A 24,597-nucleotide genomic window follows, 5' to 3' on the forward strand; every position below is an offset into this window, starting at 1 on the left:
TGCCCCCGATGCCCCGCAGCCCGCCCCGGTACCCGTGTCCCCCAGCCCCCAATTCCCCGCAGCCCGCCCGGTACCCTGTGTCCCCCCAGCCCCCGGTGCCCCGCAGCCCGCCCCGGTACCCGTGTCCCCCCAGCCCCCGATGCCCCGCAGCCCGCCCCGGTGCCCGTGTCCCCCCAGCCCCCGGTGCCCCGCAGCCCGTCCCGGTACCCGTGTCCCCCCAGCCCCGTCCCCCGCCGTGGGCGGCCCGTCCCGCCGCGCCCCGCCCCGTCCCGTCCGCGGCGGTGGGTGACTCACGGCGGGCGGGGGCTGCCGGCGGCGCGGCGAGCGGGGGCACGGCGGGACCTCCGAGCCATGGCCCCGCCGCTGCTGCTGCCGCTGCTGCCGCTCCTGCTGCCGCTGCTGCCGGCCCGAGGTGAGCCTGGGGTCCCTGGGGCGGGCGGGGAGTTTGGGGCACCGGGATGCAGGCACCGCGGGATGGGGATGCTTTCCCCGGGGAAAGTCCCGGGATGCGCCTCTGTGCTCGCCCCCCGAGGGGGAGGGTGATGGAGAAGGGGAGTCCGGGGCCAGGCTCGCTCCCACGGGGATGCTCCCGGTGCCTCCCGGCGACAGGAGGGTCACAGCCGGAGTCCCCCGTCCCTCAGCCGGCGAGGTCGCCCGTGGCTCGTCTGGCTCCCCGTGGGCACCCCCAGACCCAGCACCCAGCCCCGTCCGAACCTGGCGTTTGGGGCTCCCGGGAAAAGCAAAGGGTTTATGGCAGGAATTCTCCGTTCCGACATCCAAGGAAGGCTGGGAGGGGGCTGAGCCACCCAGGCACCAGCCGCTCTCCCAAACAGCCCCCACAGCCGCCAGACGCCGAGTCACACGCGGTGGCATCACCATGGGGAGCTGGAAAACCTCTCTCCGTGCTGCTGCACCGGGGGCTCGGCGGGGGTTTCGAGCCCCGAAGGGACTCGCTCGCTCTCAGGTGATGCTGAGCGCTCTGTGGGAGCTGGGGGGCTGCAGCTCCCTGGGAATACCAGCAGGTATTTCAGGACTTGCTCTTCGGTTCATCCCTGCACCTTCATGTTGGCCCAAGGGTGAAGCTGTAGGGTGGGTACCAGGGCAAGGTTCTTCCCCAGAGGTGCTGGCACTGCCCAGGCTCCCCAGGGAATGGGCACAGCCCCGAGGCTGCCAGAGCTCCAGGAGGGTTTGGACACCAGGGATGCACAGAGTGGGATTGTTGGGGTGTCTGTGCGGTGATCCCTGTGGGACTCTTCCAACTCGGGATATTCTGTGATACAGTTCCCGGGCATCTGTCTCAAAGCCCTTGGGCTTTTCGCAGGCTCCGGCGCCGGGCTGGAGGAGCGGCTGCCCCACGTCGAGAGGTACGAGACGGTGCTGCCGCGGGCGCTGCCGGTGCCCCGGGGGAAGAGGGACCTCTCCGCGCCTCCGGTGAGTCACGGCTCGGCACAGCCGCCCTCGCTGCCTTCTAGGGAATCTGCCATCAGCAGGGATGCTGTCCCACCACCAGGTTCAGAGCTGCACCCCTTGACCAACCATTTGGCCAAACCCTCTCAGCCCTGCACCAAAACGGACATGCCGCCCATTTCCTTGCACTGCTTCCACCCCGGAGGATGGAGATGCTGGAGCAGTTGATCAGATCAGCTTTTCTGGGCTGTTTTGGGTCTAATTAGGATCTGCAGACAGCAGGGTGCACTCCTGGAGAGAGGAGCTGCTTTCTCCAGTGCTTTCTTTAGGGACGTGACCCAGCGGTGCCACCTCTCAGCCCGGCTGCAGTCTTGTGACATCTGGTCTTCCCTCAAGGAGGGGTTTGTGGAGCCTCGTGGAGCTGTAAGCACTTTTCTTGCTGTGTCTGCTGAAGTTGGGGCTTTTTTTGTCCTCTGGGATGGAGAAATAAGAATCAGAAAGTTGCAGAAATCCACATGAAAGCAAGCCAGCGTTGTTTTTCTTGGGAAACCTGGCAATTTGGGGGAAGGAATGGGGTTTGAGTCAGGAGTTTGGAGTGCTTGATGTTGAGTGATTGTGTAGGATGCCACGACCTCAAAGACACTTTCCTCATTGCCTTACAGTGAAATTCAGCCAACTTTTTTAAAAATTCCTTTTCCAGATCCAAAAAGCTCCGATTTTAGCGCCTGGAGGGATGGAGGGACCGGGGACACGTATTCCCTAGTGCCATACAGCACGTTCCTCTGTGATTCAAACCCTTCCTGATAAGCTAGCTTCAAAAACACTCCCTGAAAGCATCTGTTTTTCCTTGCTCTAGAAACCTAAACTTGTCCACGAGATAAACATTCCCCAGGCTATTTTAGAGCCGCCATCTGTGCCGGGTGTGCGCCGGCTCCGCACCGATCCCCCCGGACTGGGGAGCTCACCCACTCCGGGATCCCTCTGGAGGGGACATCTGCCACGAGCTGTGCACCTCAGGACAGACACAGGGGCTGTCTGATGGGTGGCACCTGGATTTGCTCTTGGCTTGGGTGGTGCTTGGACATCCCAAACCCGCCTTGTTGAGGGCAGGAAGTCTCCTGCTTTCCAAGCCCTTTTTTTTCCCCTCTTGGATTGAGGTTAGGTTTGCTCTCCTGGTCATCTGAGTGGGAGAGAAGCTCTCAGCAAGGTCTGACCACCACCAAGCCTCTCTGGGACAGAGATGGGTGCTGTCCATGCTGGCTCCTCCTGGAGCCAAGCACAACCAGGAGCTGGTTCTGGGGTCGGAGTTCTGCCCTGCCGGTTGAAGCAGACCAGTTACCCCCTGGCTTTGCTTAAATCCAGATATTCATCCCTGCAGGCAGGGTGGAGCCCTGGGATGCTGAGCTCAGGATCTCCTGGGTGCCAGCCTTCCCACCAGCACAGCAGGGAGAGTGGCACCCCTGGGTTCCTCATGGAAGAGCGAGCCCCATTCCTGCTGCAAGGCCTCTCCCAGCCAGGGGTGCAGCACCCTGAGCTCGGGTGGGATGGGACATCCCATCCCCATCCTGGGCGAGCTCTCAGGGTCTCTTACTGAGCCCAGCTGGGAGGAATCCCTGCTCTGCCTGCACTCGGGCTGCTCCCAAAGCCTTCCCATCTGGAGCCCTCGCACAGCCCATGCTAATGAGGAGCGATTGAGGGTGATTCAGAGCAGCTTCTTCAGGGCTTTTTATTTTAAACTTGCCCTGAGGTCGTCTCCGAGAGACGCTCCCTGACCCAGCACCCCCTTCCAAGCGCTTTCCTGCCATTCCTTAGACCTCTTCTGGCCTTGGTGTTGCCAACAATAACAAAGGGTGGCTTTGTTGGCGGACAGGGGTCGGGACAGGCGGGAGACGCTGTTCATAAGAGAAGAATTTTCCAGGCCTGGAATTGCAAACCAGGGAGAATGGGGGCAGCTGAGTGACAGGCAAAGCCTCTCACCTGGCTCCTCTGGCACTGAGTCAGCAAGGCTTTCTGCTCCTTCCAGAGTGCAGGTCATCCCCTTGGGAATGCTGAGCCAGGGTATGACAGCCCGTGCTGTCATCCTCCCCAGGGAGAGGCAGCACACCTCATCCCCGAGGAATGCTGGCCCCATGGGAAAGTTTCACTTTGCCTTTGGCTCAGCTCTCTCCACACCTGGACTCTGCAAGGGCTGAGGATGTGCACTCAGGAGATGTCTCAGATCCCTCCTGGCAAGGGCACAGCCTGACAAGGGACCATGACTCCCAGTGACCCCAGTGGGATGAGATCACAGGATAGCCCAGAGGGAAATGCTTTTCCTGTAGGAACATCTCCATCCTGAGGGTTCAGGGTTCAGCCACCCTGGCTCCCTCCCACAGGCAAAGGGGATCTGGGACACAGTGCTACCAAAATCTGCTCTGAGAGGCTGAGGAGAGCCAAGGGAAGGCTCTCCCCAAACGTGATGTGGCGTGCTAGATCAGTCAGGGAGGAAGAAGTCTCTGCTGATAAGAGCCATCGGGATCTTTGTGGTTCAGCTGGTGAGTAAGTGCTGAACTCAGACCCCAAAAAAGGAGCTCTGTGACTGATGAGTAGGAAACCTCAGTCCCTGGCACGGCCATCTGCAGCCATGTGTCAGACACGGGAAGTCAGACTTTGCTGACTCCGTCTCCTTGCGGGTGACCTGTTCTTCATCTCAGGATGTGCTGGGGATTTGTGTTATTGCCCACATGCTTTCTTCCTTCTCTTCTGATTTCCTGTGTCTTTGCTGGCTGCCTCCAGGGAGCAGCCAGGCTCCTGATCCCTCGGCAGGGCACACACAGACCCTGTCCCCTTTCTGGGCAGGACAGGGCCCCCTCTTGCTCCTGCTGATGGTGGTTTCTCTCCTTCTTGCAGAGCACCTACCCAGACCACGTCCTCTACAGCGTCCGTGCCGAGGGCAGGGAATACCTCCTGTGGCTGGAGAAGAACAGGTGAGTGCAGGTGGGGTGGCCTGAGGGGGGTTTGCACCCACCCTTGCCGTGAGTACCCCTTCTCCCGGGTGTCACTGCACCGGTGACCTGTCCTCAGCCCAGAGCACTTTATTCCAAGCCCAGCTGGGGGTCACAGTCCCCAGAGCTCTCCCCAAAGGGGGTCGGTGCTGACGCCCCCTCCCCTCCCCGCAGGGCCCTGCTGGGGCAGCACTACACCGAGACTCACTACTCGGCCGACGGCTCCGAGATCACCGAGAAGCCGAACACCCAGGTAGGGGCTGGCTCTGGGAGGAGGAGCCTTCCCAGCCCCGGGGGCAGCCCCTCAGCTCTGCCCTGCCTCTCTCTCGGCAGGATCACTGCTTCTACCAGGGCCGTGTGCGGGGACAGCCCGGCTCGGCAGCGAGCATCAGCACCTGCGGCGGGCTCAGGTAGGGCTCGGCTCCCTGGAGCCGTGCTGCGGCTGGGGACAGCACCCAGCCTGGGCACAGGGCACGGTGTGACAGGGGACAGAGCCCCGGTGTGACAGGGGACAGAGCCCCAGCTCCCTGGAGCCGTGCTGCGGCTGGGGACAGCACCCAGCCTGGGCACAGGGCACAGGGGACAGAGCCCCGGTGTGACCGAGCCCCGGTGACCCAGAGTGACCGAGCTCCGGATGGAGCTGATGGAGTGAGAGCTCAGCTGAACTCACTGATGGAGTGAGAGCTCAGCTTTCCCCTGCGGAAGGGAAGACGCCATCCCTCTTCCTGCTGGAGGTGCTGACCCCGGCTGGGTGCCCGGCAGGAAAGGCTCACGGCACTTTTTGGGGGCTGACTCACGGCAATGTGGTGAGAGTGGAGCCCTGACACCACAGGAGCTCCAGGCAGGAGTGGCCTCGCCGGATCCATCCTGAATGGATCAGCTGCTGAGCCCCAGGACATTCCTGCTGCCTAAAGGACTGATGCTCCCTGAGCTGTGCTTGTCCCCTCCCAGCCCAGCAGCCACTGTGGCAGCAGTATTTATACAGAATCCCACAATCCCAGAATGGTTTGGGATGGAAGGGACCTTAAAGCTCATTAAGTCTCACCCCATGCCATGGGCAGGGACACCTTCCTCTAGTCCAGGTTGCTCCAGCCTGGTCTTGATTACATCCAGGGATGGGGCACATATCACAGGCACTTCCAGGGGTGTGTGCAGGGTCTCTCCGTGTTCCCTGCCTGACGCCTGCCCTCTCTCCCTCCCTCTCCAGCGGGTTTTTCCGGGTGAATGAGACCACCTTCCTGCTGGAGCCGCTGGAGGGAGCAGTGGCCGGCCGGCACGCCGTGTACCGAGCAGCTCACCTGCGGGGCAAACGCGGCACCTGCCGGCAGCCCGGGGCCACCCTGGAGTACGACCACGAGCCCAAAATCCCCGCAGCCATGAAGCTCTACCGCTGGGTAGGGATTGCACTGCTGCTCCTTCCCGAGCCCTGGGAAGTCCCGGGGAGGATGGGGGTGTTCCATGCCCCAACACAAGTGGCTTATGGAGGGAACAAGCCCTGGGATCCTGTCCTGTTAACAGGAGCATCCTCCCACCCCATGGGAGGATCTGTGATGCCCGCAGAGCCTGGTGTGTTATCCCAGCAGCAGGCTTGGGTTTTCCAGCATGCAAGCTGGAAGAAGCCTGAAACCCAGCAAAACAACATCCCAGAGCTGAGCTAGGAGACCTGAAAGATCCTCCAGGATCTGACACATCCCATGGGAGGCTCAGCTGCCCGGCTTGGCAAGCTGCAAGCTGAGCCCCACTTTCCTCTTCCCTTCCAGAAATCAGGTCCCATACAAAAAGGTCCCCGGTACGTGGAGCTGGTCCTGGTGGCAGACAACCAGGAGGTAAGTGGGGAGAGCTGTGGGTTTGCTGTCACACTGCAGTGAGGAGCTCAAAGCCACCCTGGAAATCTCTGTGTGTCCTTCCCATAGTTCAGGAAGCACAAGGACCTCCGCACCGTGCAGAACCGCATGAAGGAAATCGTGAACCACGTGGACAAGGTGAGCCCAGGGCTCTGGACCCTCCCAGCTCCAGTGTGGGCACAGAGGAGGGGGCAGGCAGGTTGGCATGGGTGGGGTGGTGGAGCTGGAGCCAATCTCAGGCCCAATCTCAGCTGCTGCAGGGTGACCACATCCCCTGGCCAACCTCATGTGCAGTGTGGACATGACAAGTGGCTCAGCTCTGCCCGTAAGGGAAGGGAGATTTTGTCCTGTGTCCCCTGGGAGCACGTCCCTCCCAGGCTGGAGTGGCTGCTAACAAAGGGAGGGATGCACTGGACCGTGGGGGGTTTCCTGACGGCTTTGCTTCAGCCTCACTTGTTGGTTAGCAGTGTGGGAGCAGCATCCCAGCCTTCACCAGCCAAGAGAGAGCCCAGAGGTTTGGGGGGAAATCCTGTCTACATGGTCACCCCAGCCTGTGTAATTTATTGAGGGTGACGAGCTCCCTACCGTGAGGAGCATCCTGGGCTCGGCTGCAGCTCCCCGGGGCAGGTGGGACCTCCCCTCTGCTGCTGCTGCAGCCCCAATCCCGGCTCCCTCTGGGCTGTGCCCCACCCCAGCTCTACCAGCCCCTTCGCCTGCGGGTGGCCCTGATTGGCCTGGAGGTGTGGAACCACAGGGACAAGATCACAGTCAGCCCCAACCCCGAGGTGACGCTGGACAACTTCCTGCACTGGCGGGAGTCGGAGCTGCTGCGGAAGAAGCCCCACGACAACGCCCAGCTGATCACGTAAGGGCAGGGGGCCACCGGCTCACCCCCTCCCAGCCCTGCCACCGCCCAGGGCACCTGGCCATGGTGGCATCTCGATCCCACAGGGGCGTGGACTTCCACGGCAACACCGTGGGGCTGGCCAAGAAGCTGGTGATGTGCACCAGGGACTCGGGCGGCGTCAACCAGGTGGGTGCTGTGCCCTGCCCTCCCTGCACTGCACCTTCCACAGCCTCTCCCTTCTCCACTGGTCCCCCTCTGCAGGCTGGATTTGGTCCCTAGCATCTCTGCCCCCTAAGTGTATGACCCCCAGAGAAGTGGAGAGCCAGCTGGGTACCTGTGGTACCTTTGGAAAGCCTCCCAGAGGAGCTCCATGGACACAGGAGTTGGGATTTTAGGAGGCTGTCAGGAGGCTGTGGCTGGCTGTGCTCCCTCATCCCTTCCCAGGAGCAGGAGAGGATGGCTGTGGGACCTGTAGCTTCGCAGACCCACCACAAAGCATCATTTTTGGAGCAGCCACCTTGTCTAAGCTCACTGCCAGCCCTGAGAGACCAACCTGGGCATCTTGAGGGGCCACAGGACCACGTCCAGCTTGTGGGCTGAGCGTGGCAGTGTGGGGAGGCACCTTGCAGGGCCCCAGCAGCCCCAGGGAGAAGCTGTGGAGGAACCACAAGGGTTTTTCCCCCAGGATCACAGCACGAACCCCATCGGTGCTGCATCCACCCTGGCTCACGAGATGGGGCACAACCTGGGCATGTCCCACGATGAGGACGTCACCGGCTGCCGCTGCCCCGTCCCCAAAGCTGACGGGGGCTGTGTCATGGCAGGGAGCGTTGGGTGAGTGAAGGAGCCAGGGAAACCCCCGTGTGACATCCCTGGGCAGCAAATGCACGGAGCTGTCCTCTGACAGGGTGAAACCACTGAGATGGTCAGGTGTGGGTGGACACTCCACCCCACCTCCAGCTTCCCCCTGGGCTCTCTGCTCACAACCTCCCGGTTCTGTGCCCCTCCAGGCTGGTTTACCCCAAGCTCTTCAGCCAGTGCAGCGAGCAGGACATGTGGCAGTTCCTGGGGGACCCCCGGACCAGCTGCCTGCTGAACGCGCCGCGGGCAGACGAGCTGTACGGGGGGCCGGTGTGTGGGAACCAGTTTGTGGAGAGGGGAGAGCAGTGTGACTGCGGCACACCAGAGGTAGGGGTGCTCTCCAAAGGGCTGGGAAGGAGGGTGGGCAGCAGGGATCTGAGATCTGCCCAGCAGACCCTCCCCTTGTGCTCCTGATGCCAAAAAATAACCAGCGGAGGATGTTCGTGTGCGCCCCCCTGTGTGTAGTTTTACCTAGGAAAGATGAACATCCCTCCATGTCCTCCAAAAAGGTGACCCAGGAGAGAACATGTTGCTCTTTCGAGAATTATTCCTCATCCCTACCAGCACATCACGGGGTGGGGGTGGAATTGAGACACACAGGCACTGCCTCTGGGATAAATCGCTGGTCACAGCCCTGTGCTGGGATCTGAAGCAATGTTCCCCTGATCCAGGGGATCAGCACAGAAATCCTCGCTTTTTCTTCTTCCTGCAAAGGGGCCCATCTCAGGCTCCATCTTCTGAAAAACTCCTTTCTGGTCCTTTGTTTTGGTGTTGGTAAAGAGGCAGCAGGAATGGTCCTCACCTGGGATGTTGTTGTGGTTTTGGCCCGTGGTTCAGCCCATGGCAGCTACACTGCTGTGGGCACCTGGTGATGTGGCAGGAAGGAAGGAAAGGATCCTTCAGGGGGCTTCCAGGAGGGTTTCAGTCCATCCCTGTCCCGCAGGAGTGCACGGATCGCTGCTGCAATGCCACCACGTGCCAGCTGAGAGAGGGAGCCGAGTGTGCCCGAGGGGAATGCTGCCAGGACTGCAAGGTACTGCCGTCCACAGGGGAGCAGCTCGGCGGCTTCTCAGTCAGAGGAAGAGCCGGTCCGAGCCCTGGAGGAGTGTCTGTGCTGCGCAGCAGCTCAGTCAGCAGCAGTGTCAGCGTCCACATCCACGGGGCGCTGGGAGAGGTTTCCCAGACCGGGGCGCTGCTGTGCTGTGGTGCCTGGAGGAGCGAGAGCATCCAGGCAGCGCCGGCATCCCTGTCCTCCGTGCAGGTGAAGGCTGCGGGTGCGCTCTGCCGGGCCAGCAAGAACGACTGCGACCTTGCCGAGCACTGCAGCGGGCTGAGCGCCGAGTGCCCGGAGGACGTGTTCCAGGAGAACGGCATCTCCTGCCAGCACGGCAAGGGCTACTGCTACAACGGGGCCTGCCCTTCGCACGGCGAGCAGTGCCGGGCGCTCTGGGGCGCAGGTGGGGCCCCTCCCTGCCCATCCTGCTGCCCTCCCCTCCCGCAGCCCGCTCCTAAAGCGGGCTCCGGCTCCTTGTGACCCTCCCCGTGTGTCCCGCAGAGGCGCAGGTGGCTCCTGATGTCTGCTTCAAGCACAACAGCGAGCAGCACGTCCACCTGCACTGCCTCACCGAGTACGGCAAGCAGCCCTGCAGCCCCAAGTGAGCACGGGGGGTGCGGGGGGTGCCCCAGCCCGGCCCAGCCCGGCGCTCACGCTGCGTGTCCCGCAGGGATGTCAAGTGCGGCACGCTGCTGTGCCTGAGCGACAATACCCAGCCCATCCTCGGCAGCGGCTACTACTCCTTCGGCTACTACTTCGGCCGCTTCAAGTGCAAGGCGGTGATCGCGGGCAGCGACGCCGGCGAGGCGGCCGAGCTGCGGCTGGTGCCCACCGGGGCCAAGTGCGGCGAGGAGATGGTGAGAGCCGTGCCGGGCCGGGGAAGGTGAGGACCGGCCCCGGGGCAGCCTCAGAGCCCCGCTGTCTGTCCCCAGGTCTGCTACGCCGGGCGCTGCCAGAACCTCCAGGTGTACGGCGACAAGAACTGCTCGGCCAAGTGCAACAACCACGGGGTAGGCGCTGGGATCGCCCCACCGCAGCTGCTGCGGGCCCGGGGCGCGGCCACCGCCCTGACGCTGTCCCCTCCTCCCAGGTGTGCAACCACAGGCGGGAATGCCACTGCGACCCGGGCTGGGCAGCGCCCTACTGCGAGCAGGAGATCTCGGGGATAGCCGCAGGTACGGTGCCCTGAGCCCCACGGGTGTCCCGGGGATGGAGCCTGGCGGGGGCTGGCTCCGGCTGGGAGGCGCCGCTCCGTCCCCAGCGCCCGGGTGTGTCCCCGCAGGGGGTGACAGCGCGGTGCTGGCGGCCGTGCTGGCCGTGCTGGCCCTGGCCGGGCTCGGGCTGGGCAGCGGCGTGGTGCTCCTCAGAGCCAGGACGGCGCGGCGCTGCCACAAAGGGTAATTCCCGTCCCCCTGCTCGGGGCTGAGCTCCAGCGATGCCCGGGCCAGCCCCTTATTGTCCCTGTGTCCCACACAGCTCCAGCGGGACGCCCTCGGGCCTCGCCAACCCGCTGTTCCAGGAGGGCGGCCGGGCGCGGCCGGGCCGCCGCCAGCTGTCCGGGCGGGACATCGGGCAGCCCAGCCTGGTCAGCAGCACGGCGGCCCCGCGGCCGGACCGCGCCCGCAGCCCCGTGCGGGCCCCGCAGGGATGGCCCCCGCAGGTAACCAGCCCTCCCCATGGCCCCCGGCACATCCCAGCCTGGGGGCCCTTCCTCCGCTCCCTGCCCCGCCCCGGGTCCCTCCTGCAGCCGCGTCTCTCCCCCCGCCAGGCGAAGCCGAAGCCGCCCAGCAAACCTCTCCCAGCGCTCAAGAGCAAAGCGCCGAGCCGCGCCGACGGACCGGCCCTGCCACCCACCCCCTTCCAGCGCTGTCCCCCGCCAAAGGTGGCCCTGAAGCCGCCCCCGGCCAGGAGGTGACCAAGGATGCTCCATCCGCCACCGCGGGCGGCACAGCTGGGTGGGGGCACAGCTGGGGAGCCACCGTGCCCCTCCCACCCTTACTTGAATCGCTGGCCGGACCCTCGAGCCTGCCCGGGGTGGGCACCAGTGTTTACAGATCCTCGAGTTGTGCCTTAATGACTCGGCAGCCTCACGGCTGTCCCAGGGGGGACAGCCGGCCGAGGGAACCAGGAGAGGGGACAATGCCCCGGGAGCTGCTGCCTTCCCTCCCGACGTCCTGAATGTGTGCTGCTCCTCCTGCCCTCCCCTGCCTGAGAGGAGCTCCTGGCAGCAGCGGGCAGGAGGAGCACTGCTCCGTGGGGACCGTGCCCTGCCTGGGGACATCACACGGGGAGATGTCACCAGGGGCTGTGGCAGGTCCAAGCTGGGCTTGGCCTCCCCACGGGGCTTTTATCTCTGGAGTTATTCATTCCTTGAGTTACTGTTCAAAAGGGAATTCACTGGGAGCCTTTTTACTGCAGCCATTTATTTATGACCCTTACGTGACCATTTTGAGCCACTTGCTGTAAAACCAGGCCTCCCATTTTTTTTTGATATAATTTAGGTTCAAGGCTTTTATACCAATAAAGACTGAAGGTAGAGGTATCATGGGGTGTGTCTGGGCAGGAGGGGGCAGCGGGGTGGCAGCAGGCAGGGAGCTGTGCAGGGATCAGAGGGAAAAGGGATGGAGCTGAACTCCCCCATCCAGTGCCAGAGCCACCAGGGCCAAACTGCAGCACATTCTGCCAGCCACGCAGAGCCAGGCTGCCCCAGGATGCTGCAGGGAGTCCCCTCATGCTCAGCACCATCCTGGCTGTGGCCTGCTTTGAGCACAGGCTCCTTACAGGGCTCCCAGGGTGGCAGTCACTGCAGCTGAGGACATCCACACCATGCAGTGCTGCTGCAGGGGGAGAGGCAAAGGGATCCCCCACTTCATGTGCCACCAGCCCTAGGACGCATAAAACCATCCCAAAAAAATGGTAACAAAATAATTTTATTCTGCTTTATCAAAAGAACTGAACAGTGAGAATGTAAACCTGACCGCAAGTATCGTGTTTCCTTAGGGAGATCCAGGGGCAGACCCCTTTAGTCACAGGCCCACACAGGCTGTGGGAGCAGAGAGAAAAGCCAGTTCAATCCCAAAATCCTGGCAGCAGCCACGTCCCTGCTCACAGCTGGGGCTCAGAGGGCAGCACAGCCCGTGCCAGGGTGCCCAAGCCGTGGCCACCCCCTCCTGCACACGCTGGGGCTGCTGCAGGGGGCTGGGGAGGCAGGAGGGGTGGAGGAGGCTGCTGCAAAAGGCACTGGGCACCCATCACACATGCTGCTGCAGGATCTGGGACTGGGGAGCATCCCCTGGGGTCCCTCAGACCACACAGAGGGACACTGAGCCAGTGACAGCCACCTAAGGCAAAGTCACGCACCCACCCCGACAGTGCAGGGAGGCACAGCAAGGCTGGGATCCAAAGGGAAGCAGCTCTCCCTGCACTGCCTGGAAGGCATTCCTGCTCCCTGCATGGACACTGTGCTCTGATCACTGCAGGAGAGGTGTGAACTGCCTGGTATTGCCCCAGCAGCTCCCCTCGTGCCCTTGTCACTTCCAGGCTGGCAGAACCTACTCCAGCCATTCCTGATGCCCAGTGTGTCCAACCCCATTAACACACTAAGAAAATCACAGAGACTACATCCAGCCTATAAGGCCTCATCCCAAAATCCCATCAAACAGGTGTCACTGGAGTGAGAGGCTGTGTCTGTGCCAAGGGACTGCTGCAACACCGAGGAGGTGGCAGGGCAGAGATGAGACCACACTGCTTCCTCAAAGCCCATCCCACAGGAAAAAAGGGGACCCTGACAGCCAAGCAGCATTTCTAGGAGACATTTCAAACACTGTGAAACACACTGCCACCCCCTCTCTGCCCTGGTCCCTGGCTCCTGCCATGACTGGGTTGGGAGATGAGCTGGGATCCTGGAGCAGAGCATTGGGAGTTTGCAGGCAGACAGAGGATAAGAAAGACCACCCAAAACTGCTGCCAAGTCCCACAGTTCTGTCTTACATCCTGCAGAGAAACTGCCATTCCTGAAGCCCAGCCCACATACACACAGGGTAGGGACAAAAAAAGGCCAGACAGTCCTGGGGACATCACCAGCACAGGTAAAGCTGGTTTGGGTTTAGTGTTTCGCAACGGCAGAAGCTGAACACATCCCTCCCCTTGCCATGAGGCTGCAGACACAGCCAGGGACAGAAGATCTCAACAGCTCCAGTGCCTGGAGTGTCACCACCCCCCAGCCCCCTCAAGGGTGGCATGGCTGCTCTGAGGGGACAGGACAGCAGGAGGGATGCACAGGGAGAGCAGAGCATGTCTCTGAACAAGCAGCAGGCAGTGCTGGGGTGCTCCCAGCTGGAGAACAGCATTCCAGCTCTTGCCAGCTGCTTCCCCAGCTGTTGCACCCCGGATCCTCACAGAGCACGAGGAGGAGCAGGTCCTAAAAGCAAGTACAACCCCACAAGCAGAGGGAAGGAAGGAGGAAAAGCAGAAAGCAGGCTGTCCCAGCAGATTCCCCCCTCCCCAAGCACTTCTCCCCTCACCCTGCCATGGCACACCAGGAGCAGGTCGGATATATCACGACTCAGATCAGGACAGAAGATCCAGCTGCCAGCAAGCCTGGCCAGGGATGAGAGGAGCATGGACACACTCCTTGCCATGGCTGCTCAAGGACATACAAAGCAAGGACATCCCTTTTCCTGGAGCAGTGGATTTTGCATGGAGGAGCAGCAATGCCTCACCTACTTTGCAGCTGAAGTGTCAAACATCTGACTTGCTGCACAGCAGGGTCCTTTCGTTCTTCTCTTCCCCTTCACTTCACCACCATGGCAGAGCAGTGGAAATTCAGCTCCCTTTCCCTGGTGAATGACTTACTTGGAGGCTGGAATCTGAGCAAAGACTTGCCAGGCTCTGTTCCCAACCAGCTGCTCTGAGGTGCTCCTGAAATCTGGTTTAGGAGGCAATGAGACTCAGCCACCCAGAGGGAAAGCACAGCCAGTCCCAGACAATAAGTGTGAGCCTCTTGCTTGGAGAGGGAGGGGGGTTGCAGAATCCCTTCAGAGGTTGCTTCCTCCAAGTCATTACCTAGTGCTGCTGTCTACAGGAATATTATGGCTGTGCAGATCCTACTCCAATAACCTATTCCACAGCAAACCACTCCTTGTCCTGAGCAGGAACATACTGGCCAAGGAGAGTCCACTCCACTGGAGTCCTTGAGAGCGAGACAGCGTCAGCAGAAACCTTCACCAAGCAAAGCTTCAGCAGCAGGAGGGGAACCTCCTCTTCAGTCAGCCTCAGCCAGGAGTGCTGAGCAATGACCAGTGTGCAGCAGCACAGCACTCAAAGCTACATCTCCTTCCTGCAGAGTAATGCCTGCTAAATTACTGCACCTACCCCAGGAGGCTTTCCTGCTGTCTGTCGTTTAATATTCCAGTATAGGTATGTTAGTACAGGATTATCCCTCCTTTGGAAGCACCAATTTAACAGGGGGAGAAACAGAAGAGGCAGAGCCCTTGCAATCTGTTGCCAGAAGAAAATCAACCCAAATGCCACCTATACACAAGATGTCCAGGCATGTGCTGCATCCGCCCCACGGCACAGGGCCTCGTCCCCGGTCACAGCCGGGCTCGCTGCTGAGCTACACCAGGTTCCCTCCTGCCTCCTCAGCCAGTGCTCTCCTCCCCTCTGAGGGGGCTTTCTGCAGAGCTCTCTGGGGATTCCTGTGCAGGAAGGCTGGTTTCGTGGGCAGTCCTCAGGCTGGCCTGCTGGAAGGCACAGGAATCCAGGAACACGCCGGGGATGCGGTCACCGAAGTACAGCTTGCTGTTGGCAGCTATGGCCTGGTACTTCATCAGCTCCAGGTACTCAGGGGTCAGCTTCAGCTACAGGAAACAGAAACAAGACACTAAGAGACAACTTTCTGGGCCCTGCAGTGTGAGGCTTCATGACAAGCAGTTGCCTCCTGGAGTGTGGGCTGTTAGATCAAGTGTTTTTCCAGTGCTGCCCATCTGAACTCATCTCCTGTGCAAAAAGTGAGTGACCAAATTTCCAGTGCTCACCTTGTTGGAGTCAGCCAGCTTCCGAGCAGTGTAGTACTCTGCATCAGCTTTTGCCTTCTCCCTTGCCAGGAATGCAGCATCTAACCCAGCAGCAGAGGAGGGACAGGAAAGAAAGCATTAGGAAGGGAACAGCCCCATCACACCGAGCACCTGAGCCCTCATCCCATGGGGACCAGTGTCTGGCCCTGTGCCTGCCCTGCAGCTTCCTGGAGAGCTCCATGCACAGGGCAGGAACAATCCCAGTGCACAACCCTGCACCCCTGAAGCACCCTCGATGACTTCTGCAGGTCTGAGGTTCCTCCACCTGCCACCACCCAGCCCCAGCAGTGTGGTTACCTTCAATCTCAGAAATCCGCTTCTCTGTTTCCTTCTCCATGATCTTCTGTTGGTAGTGAATCCTGGCCACCTGTGCTGCCTTCTCTGCCTCTGCAATCACAACGGGCTCAGCTGGGACATTTGCCTCTCAGGGCTTGAGTACCAGCACCCTGACCCCAGCACCTGGCTGCAGTCTGCCACACCAGGAGCTGGTCCCCTGCTCCCTCCCTTCCCACTCAGTGCCACTCTGTACTCCAAGCAGCAGAGTAACAGGCAGAAAACACAGTGCTGATGTCAGCAGAGCTGACATTCCATTTACAAGTGTGATCCCTCTGGCACAGGGACATGGAGCTCGAAGCCAAAGCAGTTTTACCAGCAGTGATTTCCTCCATCCCTGCTGCAGGACAGAAGTGCTGCCTGCTCTGCTGCTGTGGGATTTTCACTCAGATGTTGAAAACAACTGCTGTCAGCATGGAAGGCAGCATCCTGCCCCAGCTCAGCAGGGAAGGCAGGAATGGGGGCTCAGCCTGTGCTGGTGACATTACCAATGAGCGCTTTCTTCCGGTCTGTCTCTGCCTCCTTCTCCACCACCTTCTGCCTCTGGGCTGCAATCAGCAGCTTGGTCTTCTCAGCCTCCCTGCAAGGGGAGAAGCATTATCCTGGGGAAAGGGAATGAGGAGCAGCTCTGCATCCCAGGAGAGGCCACAGGGACAAGGGGCCAGCCAGCTGCCAGCTCCCTGCCCCCAGCTGTGGGGACTGGCTCTGCCTGCAGCTGCACGAGCATGAGCACAGCCCAAAGGAAGGGATCATCCCCCTCTCCATCTGGCACTGGTGAGTCCACATCTGGATGCAAATCCAGTCTGAGGTGCTCAGGATGAGGAGCAGGGCAATGTGGGCTGGGAGCTGGGCTTGCTCAACCCAAGGTGAAGTGAGATCCATCTCCTTCAGCCCAAAGACATCCTGGAGATTCTGGAGAGGAGTTTATGGGCAAGACATCAAGACCTCTGAGCCCTGATTTCAGTATGGAAATGGAAAACAGAAGGCACAAGTGCACCTGGCCAAGCACACACTGCTCAGAGCTCACCTCTCACTCCCTGAGCACCAGGGAAGAGCTTTCCAACAGAACTGAGCCTGTGCAGGACCCTCAAAACTAATTAATGCCATTTTATGTCTAGCTACTCACATTAGCTCAAAGTTTCTTCGGATGGCCTCTGGAATTTTGGGTTTTGTAACACGCACAGCCTGTGAAAGAAGAAAAAAGGAGCACATTTTGAATTAAATCTTTTGATGCAATCTGAATAACCAAGACATCTCTTTGCAAAACCAGCTGCAGTGCTGTGGACAGTGGTGCCTAATCCTCCTGTGTAACACAGCTGAGCATGGCCACTCTCCTAAGAGGTGTCCTACATTTCTGTTTCCTGCTATCCACTCCAACCCACACTCCCACCAGGGGCAGAGGCTCCAAGCCCTGTCCAACCCAGCTTTGGACACTTCCAGGGATCCAGGGCAGCCACAGCTTCTCTGGGCAACCTGTGCCAGGGCCTGCCCACCCCTGGCATAAAACATTCATCTTTCAGTTTTAAAACTCTTGTCCCTTGTCACTGCTGGCTTTGGCAAAAAGCCTTTCTCCACCTTTTTAAATTCCTTATTATTGAAAGGCCACAACCCACCTGGATAGTGAGACCTGGTGCCATTACATTGAGGTCTTTCTGCAGGGCCAGCTTCAAGTTCTCATCTATCTGATCTGTGTTTGGAGGATAAAAGAGAGACCAGTTGGTTTATCATTTTTTCCCCCTAGAGTGTGGCAAAGAGTCAGCTGGCCTTAAAGAGCAGGTAACTCTACAGTGTAAGATAAAGATACTTCCTGAGACTATTCAGTACATTGTTTCCCTTTCTAAGCCCTCTGAAAAACATTCCCAAAAGGAGGGTCACATGCTAGTGACTGGAAAATTTCAGCTGTTGATGAATTTGTGTTATCTGAACTAACTGCAAATGGCTTTCAGCATCTCAGCAGAAAGAATGCTCAGAGCCTGTGGTATAAGCCTATCCCTTCTCAGCACCTGGACTTGGAGCACATTAATATTAAAATTCTGACAACTTTTTCTCTTCCACAGGCCATTTTCCCCCTGCTCAGCCACTCAAGAAGGAACAGAACCTGCTCTGTCTTTGGGGCACAGGTCCACCACGGAGAATTCCTGAATCACTGCTACCTCCCTGTGAAAAACCTTCCAGCTCTCCCTTGTTAGAGACAGCCAGAAGGGAACTGTGAAAGTACAAAAGTGAATTCAGCAACAGAGCAGGACATTAAAAGCAGAAGCAGAACAAGACAAATCCATTGTCATAGTGAAGGCCACAGGCACCACTGCACACACAAGAGCAGAGTGGCTGCTTTGTGCACCCACAATAGGTGGGAAAAGACTGAAATCAAATTCCCACATGCAGATGGGGAAAGACAAAGACACCTGAGTCTCTAAAGTTACAGGAGAAGTGGCTGTGGATGTACAAGGAGCTGGATTCTACACCGCAACTCCAGCACAGGGGCAGTGTGCTCCAAGGGGCTGGCTGTAAGATATCCCAGGAAGATTCCAGCTGCCATCCACTCACCAAACAGCTCAATGTACACCTCCTGCAGGGTGTGGGCGCTGCAGAACTGATTCAGCTCGTGGTGGATTTTGTTGAAGATCAAGGTCTTGTCGTAGTCTGCCGTGTAATTCCTCACGATGTCGTACACTGGGGAAGGGACAGAAGCACCACAGGTCACCACTGGCACGTGCCAGGATGTCAGGGAAGGGGGGCAGCACTGGGACAGGGTGGCCTCAGCTGCCCTGCCCATCTGTCAGGTGCTGCTGGGATTACACAATCCCAAGGAGCAGTCATGTACTGCCTGGTCCTGTTTTACCATCTGCATGAAGAAATGAAACAGCAAAGCCTCACCAGGACCTGCATGCATGGCAACAGGTACTGCTGTACAGTGAAAACAAGGATCATTCCCACTATTTAAGCCAACCAGCTCCATCAAAAAGAGCACAGCCAGCAGATCAAGGGAGGGAATTATCTCCCTCTGCTCCTGCTGAGACCCCACCTGGAACCCTGTGCACAGTTCTGGCCTGCTCACTCCATGTTATTAGAATGATCTGGAACTGTTGGTGCAGGTCCAGAGGAGGCCATGGAGTTGCTGGGGGGACTGGAGCACCTCCTCTCTGGAGCCAGGCTGGGAGAGCTGGGACTGCTCAGCAGGAGAGGGGAAAGTTGTGTGGAGACCTCACAGGTCTGAAGGGGCTACAGGGAAGCTGGAGAGGGAATCTGCAATAGGAACTGGAGGGCCAGGACAAGGGTAATGGGTTCAAACTGATAAAGGGGAAATTTAGGTGAAATGTATGGAAGAAATTCTTGGTTGTGAGGGTGCCCAGAGAAGCTGTGGCTGCCCCTGGATCCCTGGCAGTGTCCCAGGCCAGGTTGGATGGGGCTTGGAGCAGCCTGGGATAGTGGAAGGTGTCCCTGCACATGGCAGGGGGTGGAACAAGGTTGAAGGTTCCTTCCAGCCCAAACCTCTCCATGACTCTATAAATTACAACAGGAATTCACCCTCTAGTGCCTCAGCAATGCTGGAGTTTTGCATTGAGCTGTGCTGCTGAACAAAACAAGCTGTTTGAGTCTTTGGCTCGGTGAAATAAGCAGGTAAGAGGCTCCTACACGGGTTCTGTCTCTGCAGTTTTCTCAGGAGTTGAGCTGGAAGCACCTGGGATCAGTGCTACAGGACCATAAGGGTAACAAGAAACAGAAACAGGGAAGTTTTCCTGGCATGGAAAAGGAAAGTCTTGCAAACCAAGACAGAGCTGCCACAGGATGAGTGAAGGCAGTCACAGCTCTGCCTGTTGAACCAGGATGGGAAATACCTGCATATGGGGCCAGCTTATTCACAACCTCTATTCGGTCAATGTAGATCATAACACCACCACTGCAAGGAAAAAGAGAGTTCCTCAGTTACCACTGCAGCTGCTAGAAGTTAACATATTTAAAGCAAAGATATATTTATCCCTCTTTTACTATATTCTGAGCATTTTGCAATGAGATGGCAAAGAATCCCAGTCCCTCTCTCTCTGTATAAGTCACAAGCCTGCAAAGCACTTTCCTTTCCCTTTGTGACTTCCTTTGTGATTTTCCCTTTGTAACTGCCAAAGGAAAATGTTTCTGAATAGGAATTTAGCTGCAGCTATCAAGAAAGCAGAAGGGAAGGCAGCAAGGGCAGCAGGTGACACCTGCCACAAAATGCAGATGCACCTCAGCTCTTCTAGGCAGCAACACACATTAAATACAAAACCCCCTTAATTTAATTCACACAGTCACTGACTCCAGCAGGAGCTTGGCAAGCCAGCAGAAAGGAAGGAACAAAGCACAAGGCAGGCTTCAATCCACACTCCCAGCTCCAGTGTGGCTCTCCAGGAGCACCACAAGCACCTCAGCAGAGGCAGCCTGCAGGCAATCCTCTCCCTGAGGGAGGATGTGATGCCAGACTGGCAGGGAAAAGGGGGAATCAGAGGTCAGGCTTGTCCCCAGCCTCTGCTCCTACTGGTGTGGCTTTCAGAAAGTCATCCCCACCCCTGAGTACCTGTAACACCAGAGAAAAACACAAACTCTACAGTGAAGGAAAAAACCCATAACTTTCAACAACTCTAACTCTCTTGAGAGCCTAATTTTAAAGCAGAATACTCTTGTGACAATGTCCTTGGGACAAAGGCATATCATAGTCCAGAAGTTTCAGCAGGAACTGTTTAGAGACAGCTCATTCCTGGCAGTGGAGCTCCCACATTTCCAAACTCAGACTCTATGATGTTTTAAATCAAACATGTCCCCCATGACAAACTCCATTTCTTATTTTGCAGATCTTGTTCTCTGGCAGCTCGAAGCCAAGTCTGCAGAAAAACAACCTGAACTTGCCTGTGTCTGTGCTCTTTTGGAAAAGGCCTCCCAAGCCAGCCCATGCTTCATGACAACTATGAGCTAAAAACACTGGTGATGGATGGGCCTTATCTGCTGCAAATCTGGCATTTCAATTTTAAAGGGATGTTAGAAAGAAAAAGGGAGTGTGTGCAACACCCTGAATCTCATCAGGACTCATCCACAGCCCCAAAACAACTCCCTGGCAGGAAAGGGTCTGAAATGGCACCTCACCTTCCACAACAACCCTGCTGAGGATCTCAGCCAGTCTGGGACAGTAAGAGGGGTATTATCCATTGTTATTCCATTATTAGGAATAATTCATAAGTGTTCATGTGGTGTGGTAGAGGATAAATAAATTTTATCAGTCCTACTGGTCAAGCAATGGCTTTGAGGAAACAGGTGCCACTCAGACCCCCAAAGTTTCCAGGAAGAGAGGAACAAGGAGAAATCCATGTTGAAAAGAGAAATCCATAAAAGGAGGACCAACACATAGACTTTGTGCACCTGGCAGAAGTTTAAGCATAATTAGGCAGCAGTGCTACCTGACAGGACAAGGAGAGCATCCAGGGAATGCCACAGGAGATGGACACAGGTAACAGGAATACCCTGGAAAGCCTCAGACAACTCAGGATCTAACTCAGGATTTAAAAATCTCTATTTAATTCCCTTAATGCTGCCAGGTACAAACTGGACAGGTAAGGCAAAAATTGGGGATGGGACACCCACACAGAAGCTTCCTGATATAGATAAGGAGAGGGAACAGGAAGAGAAACCCAGCCTTTACAATCTGATGGTTTAACCTGTAAATACAAAACCTGAAACTGTTTAGGATCTATTCTGGTAGCAGACTTTGAACTGGGACAGTGACACTCCAGGTGTGTTCCATTTGTTATTTATAAGCTCATGTTTTACTATGGAAATGTGGATGCAAAGCTTTGGCATGGAGCAGCTGCAGACTCTGGACTCCAAATGCAGCAAACTGAAAGGCTCCTGCAGTAACACCTGAAAAGTGGACAGGGCTACTGGGACCTTTGGTCAGGAGTGTATTCAATTATTAACTGAGAGCTGCTTTCACCAGCTGGCTGCTTGTTTAAAGCCCATTTTTACTGCCTGTACCATCCCAACTACCTGCATTGCACAACTGAACCCCACAATGCTGAAATTCAACAGGAACTTAATTTTCAGCTCCCAAATCACAGAAGCACAGAATGGCTGAGGCTGGCTTTGGCCTCAAACTTTGATCTTTGGCTTGGCCTAGAGTTTGTTTACCTCACCACAAAAGGACTCTGGACAAGGCCCTGAAGTGACAGGACAAGGGGGGGGATGGGTTCAGACTGACAGAGGGGAAATTTAGGTGAGATACATGGAAGAAATTTTTGGCTGTGAGGGTGGAGAGGCCCTGGCACAGGGTGCCCAGAGAAGCTGTGGCTGCCCCTGGATCCCCAAGGCCAGGCTGGATGAGGCTTGGAGCAGCCTGGGATAGTGGAAGGTGTCCCTGCCCATGGCAGGGGGGGCACTGGATGGGCTTTAAGGTCCCTTCTAACCCAAATAATTTTGTTATTCTGTGAAAGCTGCAGCACTGAACATTATTACTAACTATTACTATTATATTACTAACATTATATACAGATACTCCTGAAAAACCTGAGATCTGAAATTAAAGCCATGAGACTTTTATGGTAATATTTAAACTAAGCAATGTCTGACACTAAACAACTCCAAGAAAGTTAATATGGGTTAAACATGATCAAAATCAACTGTTTATTAACACTAGCACTAACATTCACCTTTTAATTTCAATGTGGTCACTGTGTGTCACCACTTCACTCAATATTGATTTATTTTTTTAAACAGAAATTTTGTTGAGGACCCTGAATGTTAAAGACAAGGAGAATCACCAGGTTTTTTTAACCCTGAAGAGTCATCACTTTAACTTGTGGAGGAACCAACACAACAGGATCTGTAACCCAACTCAACCAGCCCTCTCCCGCTTGTTACAACTCAAGCAAGTCTGTGCTGATAGAAGAATCAGCCTAATTATGCAGCAGGAATTTCATATGGAAATCAACTGCCTCTCATCAGGAGGATTCCCATTCCCTGTTTACTTCTGCCCACTGCTGGGGTCAGCACTTGTATCAGCAACAAGCTTCAGAGTGGAAAGATTCAGTCTGAGGGCAGAGCAAAGCACAAACAACAGGAGTCAGAGTGACTGAGGGGAGAAGAATTCAAGATAACATCACAATAAATATAAACATCCTCTGAACAGCAATTCCAGCAAGAGCCAGTGCTCCTTCCTGTGCCTCCTGTTCTGTTATGGTGGGGCAGATGTGTGTACATTTGGGATTAATTTTATGTTAGCTGCCTTTATTTCCCTGTGTCCCAGCACTGCAAAGGACCCCCCAGAGTGCATCCAGAAGAAACACAAGTGGAAGCCATACCTTGTCCCACAAGGCACATTCTTCACTTCATCAGTCTGCAGTGTGGTCTGCAACACAAACACAGCCAGCACTCACAAACTGCTCCCTTCTCTGGGCAAACCCTGCTGTGCCCAGACTCCCACAGTGGGACACAAAAGTGTGTCCTTTGCCTCCCTTGTGAGGCCTGCAGGTGTGGGCAGAAGGCAAAGCTTCTCCTCACCTGCCTTTTGGGGGATGCACAGGCAGCTGTGCTCCAGATACACCCCTGGGAAACAGAGACAGCCACAAACACGGACTGTCCCCCCTGAGCAGGACACTGCCAGTCCCAGTGTGGGGACAGCTCTCCAAGAGGACAAATCCTGGCTGCCCAGGGGAGGAGAGGGCACTGACCTGCACGGATTTGAAGGTGGTGATGAAAGGGAGCATGATGTGGTAGCCAGGGCCGCTCGGGCTGGTCAGCAGCGCGCCGCCCCTGCGGAGAGGCAACAACAGGGCAAGGCTCAGGAAGGTGGGAAACAGCAAGGACTGGCTTTGAGGGCTCCCAGGGACAGTTCAAACTTCCAGGGCTCCCAGGGAATTGCATCTGTGCCCTAAATTTGCCAGCAATTCCCCAACAAAAGGGCAGAGTGCACCCGATCTTTGCCTGCTGCAACTTTGCGTGAGGCCTGTGAGCCATCAACTCTGGGAGCAGGCAGCTATTGCTAAACCCTCCCAGCATTGCAACACTGCTCAGAGCTGCAGGAACACAGCTTTCTCCTCTCTAAATAGTTCGTTGGTAACCATGGAAAAATCCAGCCGTGGATGTGATGCTGCCAGTTTGGATTTCGGCACAAAGCACAAAGAAAAATCCCCCAGGCTCTCCTGCTCAGCAGGGTTGTGGTGAAAGGGAAACGGGCCCACGGTGCTGAGTGGGAAGAGCAGGGAAAACATTCCAAAGCAGGGACACTGCGGGAGCTCTGGCTGGGTAACAGTTTGGGACAAAGGTGACAGCTCTGGCTGGCACAGGGAGAGATCAACAGATGGGAGAAGGCCGGGCAGACCCAGAGCTTCGGCCCTGTAAGCTCTGAAATCCAGTCTGTGAAAAGGGCAGGGAGGAAGGAGAGGCAGGAAAAGCAGCTGAGGATTCAGAGAACCAAACACACAAGGGTTCTGCATGGGGCTGGGGGGTCTGGGAGTCACCAGCACGGGTGGAAGGGAGCAGAAACAACAAAAAACGGGGGGGAAAAAAAGGGAAAAGGATAGCGCAATCCCCGGGGCCAGGAATGAAGCCCAGCTCCGGGAGCACCGTACCTGTAGTACACGGCCAGGTGTCCCTCCTCGACCCTGTGGATGGCGGAGTAGAGCAGGAAGACGAGGAGCCCCGTGGCAGCCGCGGCCGCGGCCCCGGCCTGGGCCATGGCCATGCTCGCATCCCCTCCCGGCGCCGGGGGCTCCGCGGGCCCTGCCCTGCCACAGCAACACCGTCAGCGCCGGGCGGCACCGCCCCCAGAGCGGGAGACACGGCGACAGCGGGACGGGCCGGGATGGGGACAGGGACGGGACAGGGCCCGCCCCGCTCTGGGGGCTGCCCCGGAGGAGGGAGCGCCGCCCCGCCCCGGCCCCGTGCGGCCCTGCCCCCGTGCCCCCCTAGCCCGTCCATATCCCTGTCCTGCCCCCATCCCCACCCCGTCCTATCCCAGCCCCTCTCCTGCGTCTGCCCCTGTCCCGTATCCATCCCTACCCTTTATCCCCATCCCCGTCCCGTACCTGCCCCGTTCCCCACGTGCTGCCGAGGCCGCGCTCCCGCCCCCGCCGCGCACGCGCCGCCGGCGCGCGGCACCATGGGCGCGCCACGTCGGCGCGGGGCGATGACGTCATCGCCGCCCACCGCGGGATGCCCTCCTGTTGCC

General features: G+C 57.6%; 2 protein-coding genes across 2 annotated transcripts; one reads left to right on the forward strand and one right to left on the reverse strand.

Moving 5' to 3' along the window:
- The first annotated feature begins 305 nt into the window (after positions 1–305).
- On the forward strand, positions 306–11,112 carry ADAM8 (ADAM metallopeptidase domain 8). Its single transcript, XM_056495557.1, has 21 exons — positions 306–412; positions 1,322–1,431; positions 4,297–4,373; positions 4,566–4,644; positions 4,725–4,801; positions 5,599–5,785; positions 6,152–6,217; positions 6,305–6,373; positions 6,931–7,100; positions 7,187–7,268; positions 7,768–7,916; positions 8,093–8,270; positions 8,887–8,976; positions 9,205–9,400; positions 9,499–9,598; positions 9,668–9,854; positions 9,930–10,007; positions 10,088–10,172; positions 10,280–10,394; positions 10,474–10,657; positions 10,766–11,112. Exons 1-21 carry the CDS (start codon positions 352–354, stop codon positions 10,910–10,912), a joined length of 2,487 nt encoding a protein of 828 aa, XP_056351532.1. The 5' UTR covers positions 306–351; the 3' UTR covers positions 10,913–11,112.
- Positions 11,113–11,909: 797 nt separating this feature from the next.
- ERLIN1 (ER lipid raft associated 1) lies at positions 11,910–24,522 on the reverse strand. Its single transcript, XM_056495565.1, is given in 14 exon segments — positions 11,910–14,629; positions 14,632–14,713; positions 14,715–14,858; positions 15,036–15,115; positions 15,372–15,461; positions 15,896–15,987; positions 16,534–16,592; positions 17,021–17,094; positions 17,955–18,080; positions 19,247–19,308; positions 22,730–22,776; positions 23,099–23,180; positions 23,999–24,154; positions 24,455–24,522. Coding segments are annotated over 13 exon segments (1,089 nt in total). The 5' UTR covers positions 24,112–24,154; positions 24,455–24,522; the 3' UTR covers positions 11,910–14,591.
- Positions 24,523–24,597: the final 75 nt, after the last annotated feature.

This window comes from Oenanthe melanoleuca, chromosome 6 (genome assembly GCF_029582105.1).
Source record: "Oenanthe melanoleuca isolate GR-GAL-2019-014 chromosome 6, OMel1.0, whole genome shotgun sequence".
In the NCBI taxonomy this organism is placed as follows: Eukaryota; Metazoa; Chordata; class Aves; order Passeriformes; family Muscicapidae; genus Oenanthe; species Oenanthe melanoleuca.

Bases quoted from the DNA above. Each gene is read 5' to 3' on its own strand.
- ADAM8 (XM_056495557.1), top strand. From the start codon at position 352: ATGGCCCCGCCGCTGCTGCTGCCGCTGCTGCCGCTCCTGCTGCCGCTG. The intron at 7,917-8,092 runs GTGAGTGAAGGA...GTGCCCCTCCAG, and splicing joins GTCATGGCAGGGAGCGTTGG to GCTGGTTTACCCCAAGCTCT. The intron at 10,658-10,765 runs GTAACCAGCCCT...TCCCCCCGCCAG, and splicing joins CGCAGGGATGGCCCCCGCAG to GCGAAGCCGAAGCCGCCCAG.